Here is a 14,923-nt window from a genome sequence, read left to right as displayed (position 1 = left end):
AGAGTTTCAGTCACCTGAACTATGCTTTTATTGTGTTACATGTATAATAAAATGATTTCCCTAATATTCTAATAGAAAGAATCTCAGAATAAAAAGACAATGTCAGTATCTGAGTATTCTGTGAAGGATGGGAACTGTTATAGATCTCAGCAATATCAATGGATGGGGCTTCCCAGCACATAACTACTGGCAGTGATTTCTGTCAGCTGCAGGTATAAGATGACAAGTGTGCGGGGTGAAAGCAGCACTTGTCTTCTCATCAACCTTCATTTCCACATTCAGCGGTGGCCCATCGGGAGTAATGTTCAAGTAAAAATAGTCATTCTGCTTAGAGCAGGCAAACTGATAATAGCTGATATCATCATAAAGGAGGTTAGAGGATGGAAACAAACATCTGGAGAAATGTGCTGAAACCTCAAAGACATTCTGTAACGGACCCCAGACACCCGCGACTGGGTATCTCCGTCAAGAAGCTGCTCCTCAGGCTCTGGAACACGAGAGCAGTGAATCTGGCTATTGCTACCCCAAGAACCAGAAGACACCAGATTTGAAGTAATCCAGAAGGTAGACTAGTTTATTTTTAACACAGATACAAGATATATACACTCAAGGGAACAATCCCCCCTCCCTGCATAATGACACAGGGCGGGGCAATCTACATTTAGTAACAAGAGACACACCAACAGACATCAGGAGGGAGGGCTGCTGGTGACACCCCCCGACCAAGCCAATACACATAAACACATACATCCCATAGTAGTTTGCTCCCAAGCAAGACACACAATCAAGGGCGGACTGACAACTCATGGGCAATAGGGGATCATGGGGCCCCTGTGTCCTTGCCCACACTCAAAGCACACCCAAAAAAGCCTATAAAAAAAGGTACCAGGGGCATTTTATGGGGCCCCCTACTGACCCCTAGCCCTCGGGCAGTGCCAAAGTGCTCAAATTGTCAGTCCACCCCTGCACACAATAGAACAATAGGATGCAACCACACAACACCAAACAATCCACAACCCCCACCTATCTCCTAGCCATGTCGCACAATATTAGGACAGATCACCCTGTACCCCTAACAGACAGAGGGTGACTTACACATAATAGGGATATGGGGAGCTGAGACAGGGGTCTCCCCACCTCTCCAAAGTAAGTTGGGTTCCATGGGCCCCCCACCCAAAGTGACTCCCATCACACATTCATTCTGATTTTTTTTTTTTGCTTCACTAAATACCAATCAGCCATAACTTTGTGAACACTGACAGGTAAAGCTAATAACTTTGATTGTCTTGTTACAATGGCACCCAAAAGCGGGTGGGATATATTAGGCAGCAAGTGAACATGTTCTCCCTGAAGTTGATGTGTTGAAAGCAAACAAAAACAGATCAGCGTAAGGATCTGAGCAACTTTGACAAGGCTACAGGAGTGGGTCAGAGCAACTCCAAAACTGCAGCGCTTGTGGGATGTTCCCAGTCTGCAGTGGTCAGGACCGACCAAAAGTGGTCCAAAGTAGGAAAACCGACAAACCGGGGACAGGGCCATGAGCGGTCAAGGCTTACGGGGAGCGAAGGCTTTAAGGAGATTCTTGATGTTAAGAAAGGCTGCCATCAGGGGCGGACTGACCATTCGATCACTCGGGCACTGCCCAAGGGCCCGGGGTCAGTAGGGTGCCCCATGAAATGCCCCTGGTACCTTTTTATAGGCTTTTTTGTGTGTGCTTTGAGTGTGGGCAAGGACACAGGGGCCCCATGATCCCCTATTGCCCGGGGGCCCCATGAGTTGTCAGTCCACCCCTGGCTGCCATAGACAAAGAAAGGATCCCAGCTTTTGCTTTTTTTCCCTGAGTAGCTTACACAAGTAACATGGGGGCTGGTTTACTAAAACTGGAGAGTTCAAAAATTGGTGCAGCTCTGCATAGAAGCCAATCAGCTTCCAGGTTTTATTGTCAAAGCTTAAATCGAACAAACTGAAGTTAGAAGCCAATTGGCTACCACTTGCAGCTCCTCCAGATTTTTCACTCTCCAGTTTTAGTAGATCAACCGCATGGTGTTCACAATATTTCATCCACCCGGAAACATCTTGGAGACTAGATCTGTAGATTTATATTAGTTCTAAAGCCTTACGGGTTTTTTTTTGTATACCTTAAAGTGACTGTAAAGGCAGATTTCTTTTTTAAATAACAAACAAGTCATACTTTCCTGCTCTGTACAGTGGTTTTGCACAGAGCAGCCCTGATCCTCCTCTTCTCGGGTCTCCCGTCGGCACTCCTGGCCCCTCCTTCCTGCCAAGTGACCCCACAGCAAGCAGCTGGCTATGGGGGCACAGAAGCATACTCGCTCCTTAGCCACTGCTCTGTGTGTCCAGTTACTCACAGATGAGGCTTGTCCCTGCCCCCTGCTCTCTCCTCATTGGTCACTAGCTGTGATTGACAGCAGCGGGAGCCAATGGCTCCCGCTGCTGTCTCAGCCTGTGAGGAGGGAGAGGCCTGGGAGAGCCGAGGCTCTCATGCACATCACTAAATTGAGATGGGACGCAATGGGTAAGTATTGGGGGGCTGGGAAGGGAACTACTGCACAAAGAAGGTTTTTTACCTTCATGCATAAAACCACTTTAATGTATTCCCTTAGTTAAAGTAAAAAACCTTCTGTGTCCAGGATCCCCCTCTTATACTTACCTGAACCTGATCTCAATCCACCGCTGTGAATGAGAGTAGCAGCTCTCTCCGCTCTCACCCTCCTCACAGGGAAGATTGATGGCAGTGAGAGCCACTGGCTCCTGCTGCTGTCGATCAAACCCTATGAAGGGCAGGGGAATGGGGGGACATGCCCCGCTGTTTCTATGAATGTAGACATCAAGGCCCAGGAGTGAGCCCTAATGAGTGCCCCTCCTTAGCATGAGGCTTGCAAGATGGGCTTCTCGAAAGGCCAGAGGAGACAGGAGACCAAGGGGGGGAAGATCCCATAGAAGAGGAAGATCAGGGATGCTCTGTGCAAAATCATTACACAGAGCAGGTAAGTATAACATATTTGTTATAAAAAAAAAACTTAAGGTTTAAAAATCACTTTCATTCTTGAATCAAATTCCACCACGGCAGGGTCTCCCTTGTATGAAATTTGCAAGTTCACCCCATATTTATTGAATTGTGCCAGGGAAACCACACAAACCTGCTGCTGGGTCAATCGGCATATCAATTTAAAAGATTTTAGGCTCCTCAAACTGATATGCATGGTGTTATGCACATTGTAAAACTCTTCGGATTGTGCTGACTGTATAAGATAACAAATATGAAAGACATTCGTGATATTGTCCTGCAGCTCTCACAATATCATAATTGTCTGTATTACCTCCAATGATTCTTTCCTCTCTTTCTCCAACGTTCTTAAGCGAAACAAGTTCTTCTCCTGAGCAGGCAATCTCCTGGATGTACCCAACATCTCTTCCTCCAGACTGTACTCTGACATGGGACTCCTCATCTGACCCAGCTGGCTCTCCAGCTCCCGGACCTGCACAGAACATGGACACCATTACATTGGTTTCATTTCGGAAGGTGGTACTCATATGGTACCATGGAGAAGTAAGTTCTACAGGAATAACAATTCACAGGTTTTAGACTCACCCTGCCCTGCAGAGCTAGAATCTGCTGTGCCCGGCCTCTCCAACTTCCGGATGAGGAAATTAGCTGAGGAATATTCACATCCTCTCCAATTTCATTGATTAGAACCTGCAAATAGCATGCATTATTAGAAAGGGTTGGCATGTTAGATTGAGCTAAAAAGAGAAGACTCTCTATTAAACCAGACACCCCTACTTCCAGCATAGTGCCTGGGCACCTGATAAAGGGTAGCATGTTCACCTCTACAACAGATACGGCTCAGCACACACCGGCCTGGGCACCAGATAAGGCTCAGCACACACCGGCCTGGGCACCAGATAAGGCTCAGCACACTGGGCACCAGATAAGGCTCAGCACACTGGGCACCAGATAATGACTCAGCACACACCGGCCTGGGCACCAGAAAAGGCTCAGCACACACCGGCCTGGGCACCAGAAAAGGCTCAGCACACACCGGCCTGGGCACCAGAAAAGGCTCAGCACACACCGGCCTGGGCACCAGAAAAGGCTCAGCACACCGCCCTGGGCACCAGATAATGACTCAGCACACTGGGCACCAGATAAGGCTCAGCACACACCGGCCTGGGCACCAGATACGGCTCAGCACACTGGGCACCAGATAAGGATCAGCACACTGGGCACCAGATACGGCTCAGCACACTGGGCACCAGATACGGCTCAGCACACTGGGCACCAGATAAGGATCAGTATACTGGGCACCAGATAAGGCTCAGCACACTGGGCACCAGATACGGCTCAGCACACTGGGCACCAGATAAGGATCAGCACACTGGGCACCAGATACGGCTCAGCACACTGGGCACCAGATACGGCTCAGCACACTGGGCACCAGATACGGCTCAGCACACTGGGCACCAGATAAGGATCAGTATACTGGGCACCAGATAAGGCTCAGCACACTGGGCACCAGATACGGCTCAGCACACTGGGCACCAGATACGGCTCAGCACACTGGGCACCAGATACGGCTCAGCACACTGGGCACCAGATACGGCTCAGCACACTGGGCACCAGATAAGGATCAGCACACTGGGCACCAGATAAGGCTCAGCACACTGGGCACCAGATACGGCTCAGCACACTGGGCACCAGATAAGGCTCAGCACACTGGGCACCAGATACGGCTCAGCACACTGGGCACCAGATACGGCTCAGCACACCGGCCTGGGCACCAGATAAGGCTCAGCACACTGGGCACCAGATACGGCTCAGCACACTGGGCACCAGATACGGCTCAGCACACTGGGCACCAGATAAGGCTCAGCACACTGGGCACCAGATACGGCTCAGTATACTGGGCACCAGATAAGGCTCAGCACATTTGTTTAAACAGAAGATAAGTCCCAGGTCTTTTGGTGCCCAGCACATTGGCTTGGGCACCAAAAGAAGCTCAGTACACAGACCTGGGCACTAGATAAGAATCAGCACACAAGGCTGCACATCACATAAGGCTTGGCACACTGGCCTGAGCACCAAATATAACTCAGCACACTGGTCTGGGCACTATATAAGGCTCAGCACACTGGTCTGGGCACTAGATAAGGCTCAGCACACTGGTCTGGGCACTAGATAAGGCTCAGCACACTGGTCTGGGCACTAGATAAGGCTCAGCACACTGGTCTGGGCATCAAATAAGGTTTAGCACACTGGTCTAAGCTCAAGGTAAGGTACACTGGCCTGGGCATGAGATAAGGCTCCAAACATCAGTTTGGGAATCAGATAAGGCTCAGCACACTGCTTTTACATCATGCAGTGGCCTGGAAACCAGATAATGCTCAGGGCAGAGCATGCGCACCAGAAAATGTTTAGCAGCTTGGTCGGGGCAGCAGACAAGGCTTGGAACACTAGCTTGGTTATCAAGTGAGGCTCAGTATATCAACCAGGGTATAAGATAAGGCTCAGCATACCAGCCTGGTCATCAGGTAAGACTTTTCAAGCATGAACACCACAAGAGGATCTAAAAATTATAAAGGTTATTAGATATTCAGTCTTTTACTATATTAGCCATTTTTTAATGGAAAAAATTTTGGAGTTTAAGTGATACCTTTTAGCAAGCATTGGTAATCGTATAAAGTCTAAGGACAGACCCTAATGTGCCCTCAAAGTCTGCATAATAGATCTTGTAAACGGCCTTCATACCTTTCATTATATACAAGCAATACATACAAGAGAGACAGTCTGCATCAGGGTGGATTTGATTTAAATCACGATTTAAATCACTAGTCAGTAAGGCTTGATGTAAATCCTAGTTTTCTACATAAAGACTAATTCTTGCTGGTATAACTTTAATATGCAAGTAGATAAAGATTTTTAGAATAACAACTTTTCATATTAGTTTTTTTATCCCCAGTTTAACCACTTCCCAACCGGCCGTTGCATATAAACGGCCAGACGGTGGCAGTGCAGGGTCGGGTGGCCGTTTATAAACGGCCTCCCCGCACCCTGCTTGTGCGCGCTCCCTGGGAGCGCGCAGCAACGCGATCCGGTGCCCGCTGTGTCCACACCGATCGTCGGACGGGACCTCTGTACGAGGTCCCGATCGTGTGATCACTGATTGGCCAATCAGTGATCACATGCAGAGTAGTAAGCAAGATGTCACTTGTGACATCATTGCTTACTACGTGTGAAATCTGTGAATGATCACAGAGGTCACATGGTACAAGCCTATTCACAACAGGCTTGTACCATGTGACAAGCTGTGACCAATCACAGCTCACTCAGTACTTCTCAATGAGTGCAAGAATGCACACAGAGAGAAAGAGAAATCCTATATGGGTGTAAAAGCAATGTGTAAAACAAAAAAAAAAAAAATCTTCATCACCCCCCACAAGTAGTACAGTGTCACCATGGTGACACTGTACTGCTAGGGTGACAGTATGTAAAAAAATAAAATAAAATAAAAAATAATAATATAAAAAAATAAAATAAAAATGTAAAAAGAAATGTTTAAAAATTATAATTTTTTGTTATAAACTAATTTGGATTTTTTTTTTACTAAAAAGATAACGGAATAAATTTTAGCAAAGATTTATGATGAAATATTATTTATTTGCAAAATTTTATAAAAAAAACCACTTTTTTTCAAAATTTTTGGACTTTTTCATTTACATAGCAAAAAAAATAAAATCCCAGCGGTGAATAAATACCACCAAAATAAAGCTTTATCTGTCTCAAAAAAATGGTAAAAAATTCATTTGGGTACAGTGTTGCATGACCGCGCAATTGTCATTCAAAGCGTGATAGCTCTGAAAGCTGAAAATTGCCCTGGTCAGGAAGGGGGTAAAAGTGTCCGGTTTGGAAGTGGTTAATAGGTTAATCATTCATATTTGGACAACTTTTCTGTTGTACTTAGGAAGGAGAAAAATAATCATTACCTTAATAATAACAATTTAAATAGATTTATTCAACTGAAACAATAACATTCCAGCATATGTGATTCGCTTAAACATCCATGTTTGTTAACTAATTTGGCTAAACAAAATATAAATATTTGAAGAAACTTAGACTGTTGGCCCCTCCCTCCTCACACTGTCGGCCCCTTCCTCCTCGCACCGTCAGCCCCTCCCTCCTCACACTGTCGGACCCTTCCTCCTCACACTGTCAGCCCCTCCCTCCTCACACTGTCGGACCCTTCCTCCTCACACTGTCAGCCCCTCCCTCCTCACACTGTCGGCCCCTCCCTCCTCACACTGTCGGCCCCTTCCTCCTCACACTGTCGGCCCCTTCCTCCTCACACTGTCAGCCCCTCCCTCCTCACACTGTCGGCCCCTTCCTCCTCACACTGTCGGCCCCTTCCTCCTCACACTGTCAGCCCCTTCCTCCTCGCACCGTCAGCCCCTCCCTCCTCACACTGTCAGCCCCTCCCTCCTCACACTGTCAGCCCCTCCTCCTCACACTTAGTTTCACTTTCTTCTTGTGCAGATCTATTCCACTCCAAACAATCAGAAAAATATTTTTTCTATTCTATTCACTGAACTTCTTGAAACTTAGCACTGAAGGGGTTGATTCTGTATTCAGAGGTTTGTAGAAGTTAGGATGAAGGTCTTTTTCTTAACTCTGTTCATGTTATAACATTTTTGCTGTGAAGAAGAGGCCTGTGATCTCCGCTGAGTCAAATTCAGTTTTGAGAACTGCAAAAGTAAACCAATCATCTGTGATAATATCTTGTAGGCAGAGAAACTGCCCAATAATCTTACAGAAACCTCTGGAAGAGCATGACATCGTGAATGGATTCATGGAATTTATTTACCAAAAAAATTAAACATATACAGCCTTCTTCTACATAATTAAAAAACAAATCTTTATTTCATGATGGAATAACCTTTGGATGGTAATATATTTTCCTCAAAAAGCATTTTATTCAAAAAAATCCAATTTAAATAAAAAAAATCTTATTTTAATAAAAAAAATCCGATTTAAATAAAAAAAATCAGATTTTTTTGATTTTTTTAAAAAAATCATTGATTTTTATCCACCCTGGTCTGCATGGACCTGACTATGCATTTGAGGGAAGACGAGGCACATAGTCCACTAAAAATGAAATATGTTTCTGCTGCTTCAACAGTTTTTAATAAAATATCCACAAAGCTGTCACATCTTTTGCACCACATATAGAGAATAGATGCTGTGCTATACCTTGTGAGCCATTTTCAGCTCTTGTTTTGTGGTCTGGATTTGGTTGCGATATTCTGTCAACTTTAGATTAGCAGCTGCCAGCTTCTCTTGTAACGCTTTTATCTCCGAACTTTCTGCCTGTAAAGAGAAACAGTTGAGAAGGTTCTGCTAGATGTTATTTCACAATCATTTCTCCATAACAAGCTAGCTACATGGAGACCCATCTACATAGAGTGATGGGATAAACATCTAACAAAGGTAGACATGTAGAGGATGAAAGTAGATCAGAAAAATCTATAGAGAGGCTTGTAAAGCCTATGTGGACACATTAGTAATGTAGGGGTTCTGTTAATAGGGTCTTAAATATTGCATTTATAACACTTCATAAAGACCACCTTTTGGGCCCAGTTATAGCAGATATTACTATCTCTTCTATGCACCACAGTATTACTCTACAGCATGGCAAGCATTTTACAGCCCATTTATAAAATACAGGCTGAGGTGTGGAGCCTGTTTTATATTACAGAATTGTCTCAGCTTAAAGCCCAACTCTGGGCAAAAAAAGTTTTCTCTTGCAGTGGGGCTGCGCCCGCACTGCACATTTTCAGTGCTTGTTTTTGTCTAGGGCAGTGGTCTCCAAACCAGGGGCGGACTGACAACTCATGGGGCCCCCAGGCAATAGGGGATCATGGGGCCTCTGTGTCCTTGCCCAAACTCAAAAAAGCCTATGAAAAAGGTACCAGGGGAATCTCATGGGGCCCCCTACTGACCCCGGGCCCTCGGGCAGTGCCTGAGTTTCCAAATGGTCAGTCCGCCCCTGCTCCAAACTGTGGCCCCTTGCTAACCTTTATCCGGACCTTGGGGCACTATTCCTCCCACTGATCTGAGGCACTATTCCTCCCACTAATCTGAGGCACTATTCCTCCCACTGACACAATCATTGGTTACTGTGGGAGGAATAGTGCCCCATCAGTGGTATTAGTGGGAGGAATAGTACTCCATCATTGGTTACAGTGGGAGGAATAGTGCCCCATCAGTGGTATTAGTGGGAGGAATAGTACTCCATCATTGGTTACAGTGGGAGGAATAGTACTCCATCATTGGAGTACTATTCCTCCCACTGTAACCAATGATGGAGTACTATTCCTCCCACTGTAACCAATGATGGAGTACTATTCCTCCCACTGTAACCAATGATAGAGTACTATTCCTCCCACTGTAACCAATGATGGGGCACTATTCCTCCCACTGATAGGGCACTATTCCCCCCACTGATACCAATGATGGGGCACTATTCCTCCCACTGACCCCAATGATGGGACACTATTCCTCCCACTGATACCAATGATGGGGCACTATTCCTCCCACTGACCCCAATGATGGGACACTATTCCTCCCACTGATACCAATGATGGGGCACTATTCCTCCCACTGATACCAATGATGGGGCACTATTCCTCCCACTGACACCAATGATGGGGCACTATTCCTCCCACTGATACCAATGATGGGGCACTATTCCTCCCACTGATACCAATGATGGGGCACTATTCCTCCCACTGACACCAATGATGGGGCACTATTCCTCCCACTGACACCAATGATGGGGCACTATTCCTCCCACTGACACCAATGATGGGGCACTATTCCTCCCACTGACACCAATGATGGGGCACTATTCCCCCCACTGATACCAATGATGGGGCACTATTTCTCCCACTGTTAGCGATTATGGAGTACTATTCCTCCCACTGACACCAATGATGGAGTACTATTCCTTCCAGTAATACCAATGATGGCGCACTATTCCTCTTCCTACCGACTACAGGCACTATGTAATTGACCACCAACCCTAAGGCACTGTTTATTCTCATCGATGCTGGGCCCAGGACATTTTATACTCCTGCTTTATGATTAGACTCAAAATGTAGATGAAATTCCCCCTCTCCTAGTACTTAAACCTCACCCACTATACCTCCCGCCAAGCATAAATTTCTTCCTCCTGGTACATCATCCGCACCAATTATACCCTCTGCCCAGCAGTTTTTAAGATACAGCAGAATTACCCACTTCCGTGAAATTAAACCCCCACCCAGTTCCCTCCTCCAAGCAACTTTCAACACATATTAGAAATTCCTTCCTTCCAATACTTCTCTCAATCCCTAGTAATCGGCTAGCACTCTGACCACTATTTACAGCAACCTACCTGCTACTGCATTGCTGGGATGCTTGCATTGTGGTCCGGGAAAGCAGCAGTGTGGACAGCATACAGAGAAAGCTAACTCATCCTCTCCATTGACACGGATGTTGAGAGGAGGGTCAGCATCTCTGATCTCTCCTTCGGTTTCTTTCCCGCTGTGAATAAGTGAATACAATACCAAAGCTCTACTGTTGGTGATGCTATCCAAAGCTATAAACTGGTGCTCATTGCTGCATCAATACTTTAAATGTAGATAGATATAAGCCAGAAATTTGGTGAACTCAAATTCTGAAAATCTTTTTTGGCTACACAAGTACATCCAGTAAAACAATGCTAACGCATTTCAGCCGCTATGAGGAAGGCTACAGTGGCAGAAACACGTTCGCATTGTTTTACTGAATGTACTTGTGCAGCCAATAAACATTTTCAACATTTGAGTCCACCGATTTGCCGGCTTATATCTATCTTCTTTCCCACTGTCTCTGAACCCTGCTTTGTAGCAGAACCTAGGCGACTAAGCCCCTGGTCACATCAAAGCCGATTTTGAAATCGTGCGACTTAGAGTGAAGTCGCACGATTTCAAAATCGGGTGACCTGCCGATTTCAGTTGCGATATGCAAGACATCTGACACAGATGTCTATGCAAATCGCAACAAAAGTAGTGCATGCACTACTTTAGAAATCGGTGAAGCTCCGACCAAGTCCGAACCGCACCGATATGACTGCTCTAATAGCAGACAATAGGATACGGCTTGGCATACGACTTGCAAGTCGCAGGGCATGCAAATCGCATACCAAGTCGCACCCAATGTGACCGGGGTGTAATAGCAGAGTAAGACCAGGCACTGCCATTACTACATGCAGGTGGGTCGGGGAACAAGCTCCCCTCTCTCTGTTTTATGCTTGAAAGCAGGTGCCCACTTGCACTGTGGAATGATAGTGCACTGGGACCACCCACAAGCAGCCCCGCCAAGCCCAGGCCCCCCTGGTTGACCCTATGGGACCTTGGCCCCGTGTGGAAGTACTGCCTGTTCCACCCTTCCAGAATCAACACCACTGTATAATATGGTTAGATCTTTGCACGGAAACAACTTACTGGAGTTACTTCCATGGACCGGATCACATTCATTCCATTTCTTGTGTCTTTCTCAGGGAGTTGCGGAAATTTTGTCATGACTGTATTCAACTGAAAAATAAATCAACATTTCTGCAACAAACAAATAATAAGTTATAATGTAAAAAAAAATGCCTGAGATTATCCATGTATATAGGCTCCATTTATGACCGTGACAATTTTACATGGTTTACCTCTTGCCAGACGGCAAGGCTGGCTCTTGGTCATGTGAACCCTGTGACAGCCAGCCAATCACAGTGGTCACATGACTGCCGATTCTTCACCCCCCACCCCGTGCTTATAGACCCTATTTATAAAGGCTGGGGTTAAGCTGGCCATAGACGGCTTACTTTTTTTAGTTCAGCCAGCATGCTGAACAAAAAAAAAAGGAACAGATTTCTCCATCCACACAAGGTAGGTGGATAGAGGAATCTGTCCCCGCCGGGCCACTGTATTCTGACAGTGGGACCTGGGGCTACCAAAATACACTGATCACATCCTGCAGCTGCTGATCAACAAAAGTTTTCCAGCATGTCCGTTTGACAGGTGACTTCTGTAGAAAAGGGATGGTCAGTGATTGTCTATGGCCAATTTAAGAGATAGTGCCACCGTCTGTCATACCTGCCCATTGAATTCAATGGGGTCGCAGCGCAACCGTGACTTGAATGCTCGTCTCACATTTGCTGTACAGTGCCACAATGTAAAATTGTCATTCACCAGTTCAAAAAAACAAAAGTAAAAAAACAAACAAACAAAAAATACCAGGTGTTCAGGAGGCAGCAGTAGCACCTCCTGAACACCTGTCAGCAACTACTATGCTGCCATCTGAGAAGCAAGGTTTTGACTACTAGAAACTTTTGCTAGGACTTTCTTAACCTCCCTAGCGGTCTGATTATGTCAGTATTTCTGTGCTCAAAGCGGTACATTGTTTGCAATGGAAATATGTTGTTTTTTTATTGTAGGCCTGTAATCCTTAGGAATAACTGAAATCTGTCCGAGTCTAGTAAACATCCCGGGTATAATAACATTTGAAACACAAAATCATAAATTATAATTTAATAAATAATCATAAAAAATAATAATATAATAATAATAAATTTAATTCAATAATATAATCAAACCAAAAACACTGAAATGTGAAATATAGCGCCAAGTTCGCACATCGCTGAGCTCAGTCGCAGAATCGTTTTCAGTGTCTGATGAGGAATTTCCCCCACGAATCATTATCACTCAATTCTGCAAGTGGTTCTGATTTACTATCGCTGTTCTCTAGCCGATCTAAAACCGCGTCTGACCTAAAGGGACGCTTTTTGGACGCCATGGACGTTTCTCAGTTTCCAGGCAGAAAGAACAGTAAAAATGCAGGCAGGGCGCCGGACAAAGCACTCGGGACAAAATGTATGTGAAATGGTTTGATACAGGAATGGAATACTATGTGATTTTAGTGTATTTAGTGAATGTAAAATGTTTACATTTTTGAAATTCCCGCCGGTCCCGCCCCCCGTACGTCCCGATGCTCGCAGAGAACGAAACCCAGAAGACAGATGCTGGCATCAGCCGGAGAAAATTGCCGGGGACACTGCAGAAGGGACATCGTGGGAGCGAAGGACAAGGTAAGCGCTGGAGGGATCCCAGAGCAACGCTGCAGTGTATTCCCGAGTGTAGCTCGGGGTTAACGCTTCTAGTACACTAGAATACGCTTCTAGCTACACTCGGGAATACCACCAGGGGGGTTAAAGCTGAACTCCAGGATAAGTAAATAATAGCCAAATACATTTGTCTTGTGTATTCTTCTTCAGTCTCGGTGTGCTTTGTTTTTTTCTTCGAGATCTGTGCAGTAATCCAGTGTGAGACTTCCTGTAACAAAGACCGCTCACTGCTGCTTTCTCTCCTTGAGCAGGGTGACTGGTCTTGTCTCCGCCCCCTCCTGTAATTTTCTGTAGGCAGCCTATAGTGGGTGGGGTCTGCTGGGTCCCTCCCCCAGCTCTGTTCTCGGCACAGGATATGTACAGCACAGTAATGATGTCACACCTCCTTATATCAGCTGAGTTTGCAAAGACATTTGGTGCACACAAAGCAGATTTATATCCTTTGTGGCTATTGAGGAATATATTCAAATGAATGTTTTTTTGCCCGGAGTTTAGCTTTAATAAGACTGAAATAAATTAGAGCATTAACAGATGAATGAGTGTAATGGAACCGGACCCCAACTGCACTAGGGTATTTCCGTTAGACTCCCGCTTCCCTGTCCGAACACAGATCCACGGACACCACCGCTGACCATACAAGACAAGACACACCAGACTTATCTTAAAACAGGAAATGGACTGGTTTATTTTAACATACACACAAGATATAAACATTCAAGGGAACAACCCACCAACCTGCATAAGGACACAGGGCGGGCAAACCAAATTTAGCAACCAGAGACACATCCCAACAGACAGTCCCATCAGGAGGGCTGCTGGAAACACCCCCCACCAAGTCAATACACAAACAAATAATAGAACAATGGGACCACATGGCAGTAAACAATGAACAGCCCCCACACCCCACCTATACTCGTTTGCATGATATCAGGACTTTTCACACTGTACCCCTAACAGGCACAGGGTGACTTACACATAAGAGGGATATGGGGAGCTGAGACAGGGGTCTCCCCACCTCTCCAAAGTGAGCTGTGTTCCATGGGCCCCCCACCCAAAGTCACTCCCGTCACAATGAGGATGTGCTGAACAATTTGCCTGGCCGAGCACTTTGTGAATGGACACCACTGATCGCTCACTCCAGAAATTCTTTCATCAGATCCTGAGCTGAGGATGAGCAGGCTTTTTCCTTGCAAAATGAACCTGGGGAGGGAGAATTAACCACTTGCTTACTGGGCCAATTCTGACACTTTTCTCATGTATGTAAAAATCTAAATTTTTTTGCTAGAAAATTACTTAGAATCCCCAAACATTATATATTTTTTTTTAGCAGAGGCCCTAGGGAATAAAATAGCGCTCATTGCAATTTTTTATGTCACACAGTATTTGCGCAGCGCTTTTCAAATGCAATTTTTTTGGGAAAAAATACACTTTAATTAATAAAAAAAATACACAACATATACCCCAATTTCTTTGTAAAATATGAAAGATGATGTTACGCTGAGCAAACAGATACCCAAAATGTCATGCTTTAAAATTGCGCATGCTTGTTGAATGGTGCCAAACTAGAGTTCTTAAAAATCTCCATAGGCGACGCTTTAAACATTTCTACAGGTTCCCAGTTTAGAGTTAGAGACAAGGTCCAGTGCTAGAATTATTGCTCTCACTCTGATGTTCACAGCGATACCTCACATGTGGGATTTGAACACTGATTACGT

At 45.4% G+C, this 14,923-nt stretch overlaps 1 protein-coding gene across 2 annotated transcripts in view; it reads right to left on the bottom strand.

The window, feature by feature from the left end:
- Positions 1-14,923, bottom strand: part of CCDC13 (coiled-coil domain containing 13) — an 87,259-nt gene that overhangs the window by 49,875 nt on the left and 22,461 nt on the right. For both annotated transcript variants that reach the window (XM_089689023.1, XM_089689024.1), the window contains exons 5-8: positions 11,542-11,631; positions 8,267-8,383; positions 3,614-3,718; positions 3,342-3,500 (exon numbers count right to left, since the gene is read on the bottom strand). In XM_089689023.1, coding sequence (XP_089545149.1) covers positions 3,342-3,500; positions 3,614-3,718; positions 8,267-8,383; positions 11,542-11,631 — 471 coding nt within the window. The remainder of the gene's footprint in view (positions 1-3,341; positions 3,501-3,613; positions 3,719-8,266; positions 8,384-11,541; positions 11,632-14,923) is intronic.

The sequence above is a fragment of the Staurois parvus genome, unplaced genomic scaffold (genome assembly GCF_062004578.1).
Source record: "Staurois parvus isolate SC_StPar_1 unplaced genomic scaffold, SC_StPar_1.0 ptg000467l, whole genome shotgun sequence".
Lineage (NCBI taxonomy): Eukaryota > Metazoa > Chordata > Amphibia > Anura > Ranidae > Staurois > Staurois parvus.
This window is presented reverse-complemented; position numbering and strand designations above follow the sequence as displayed.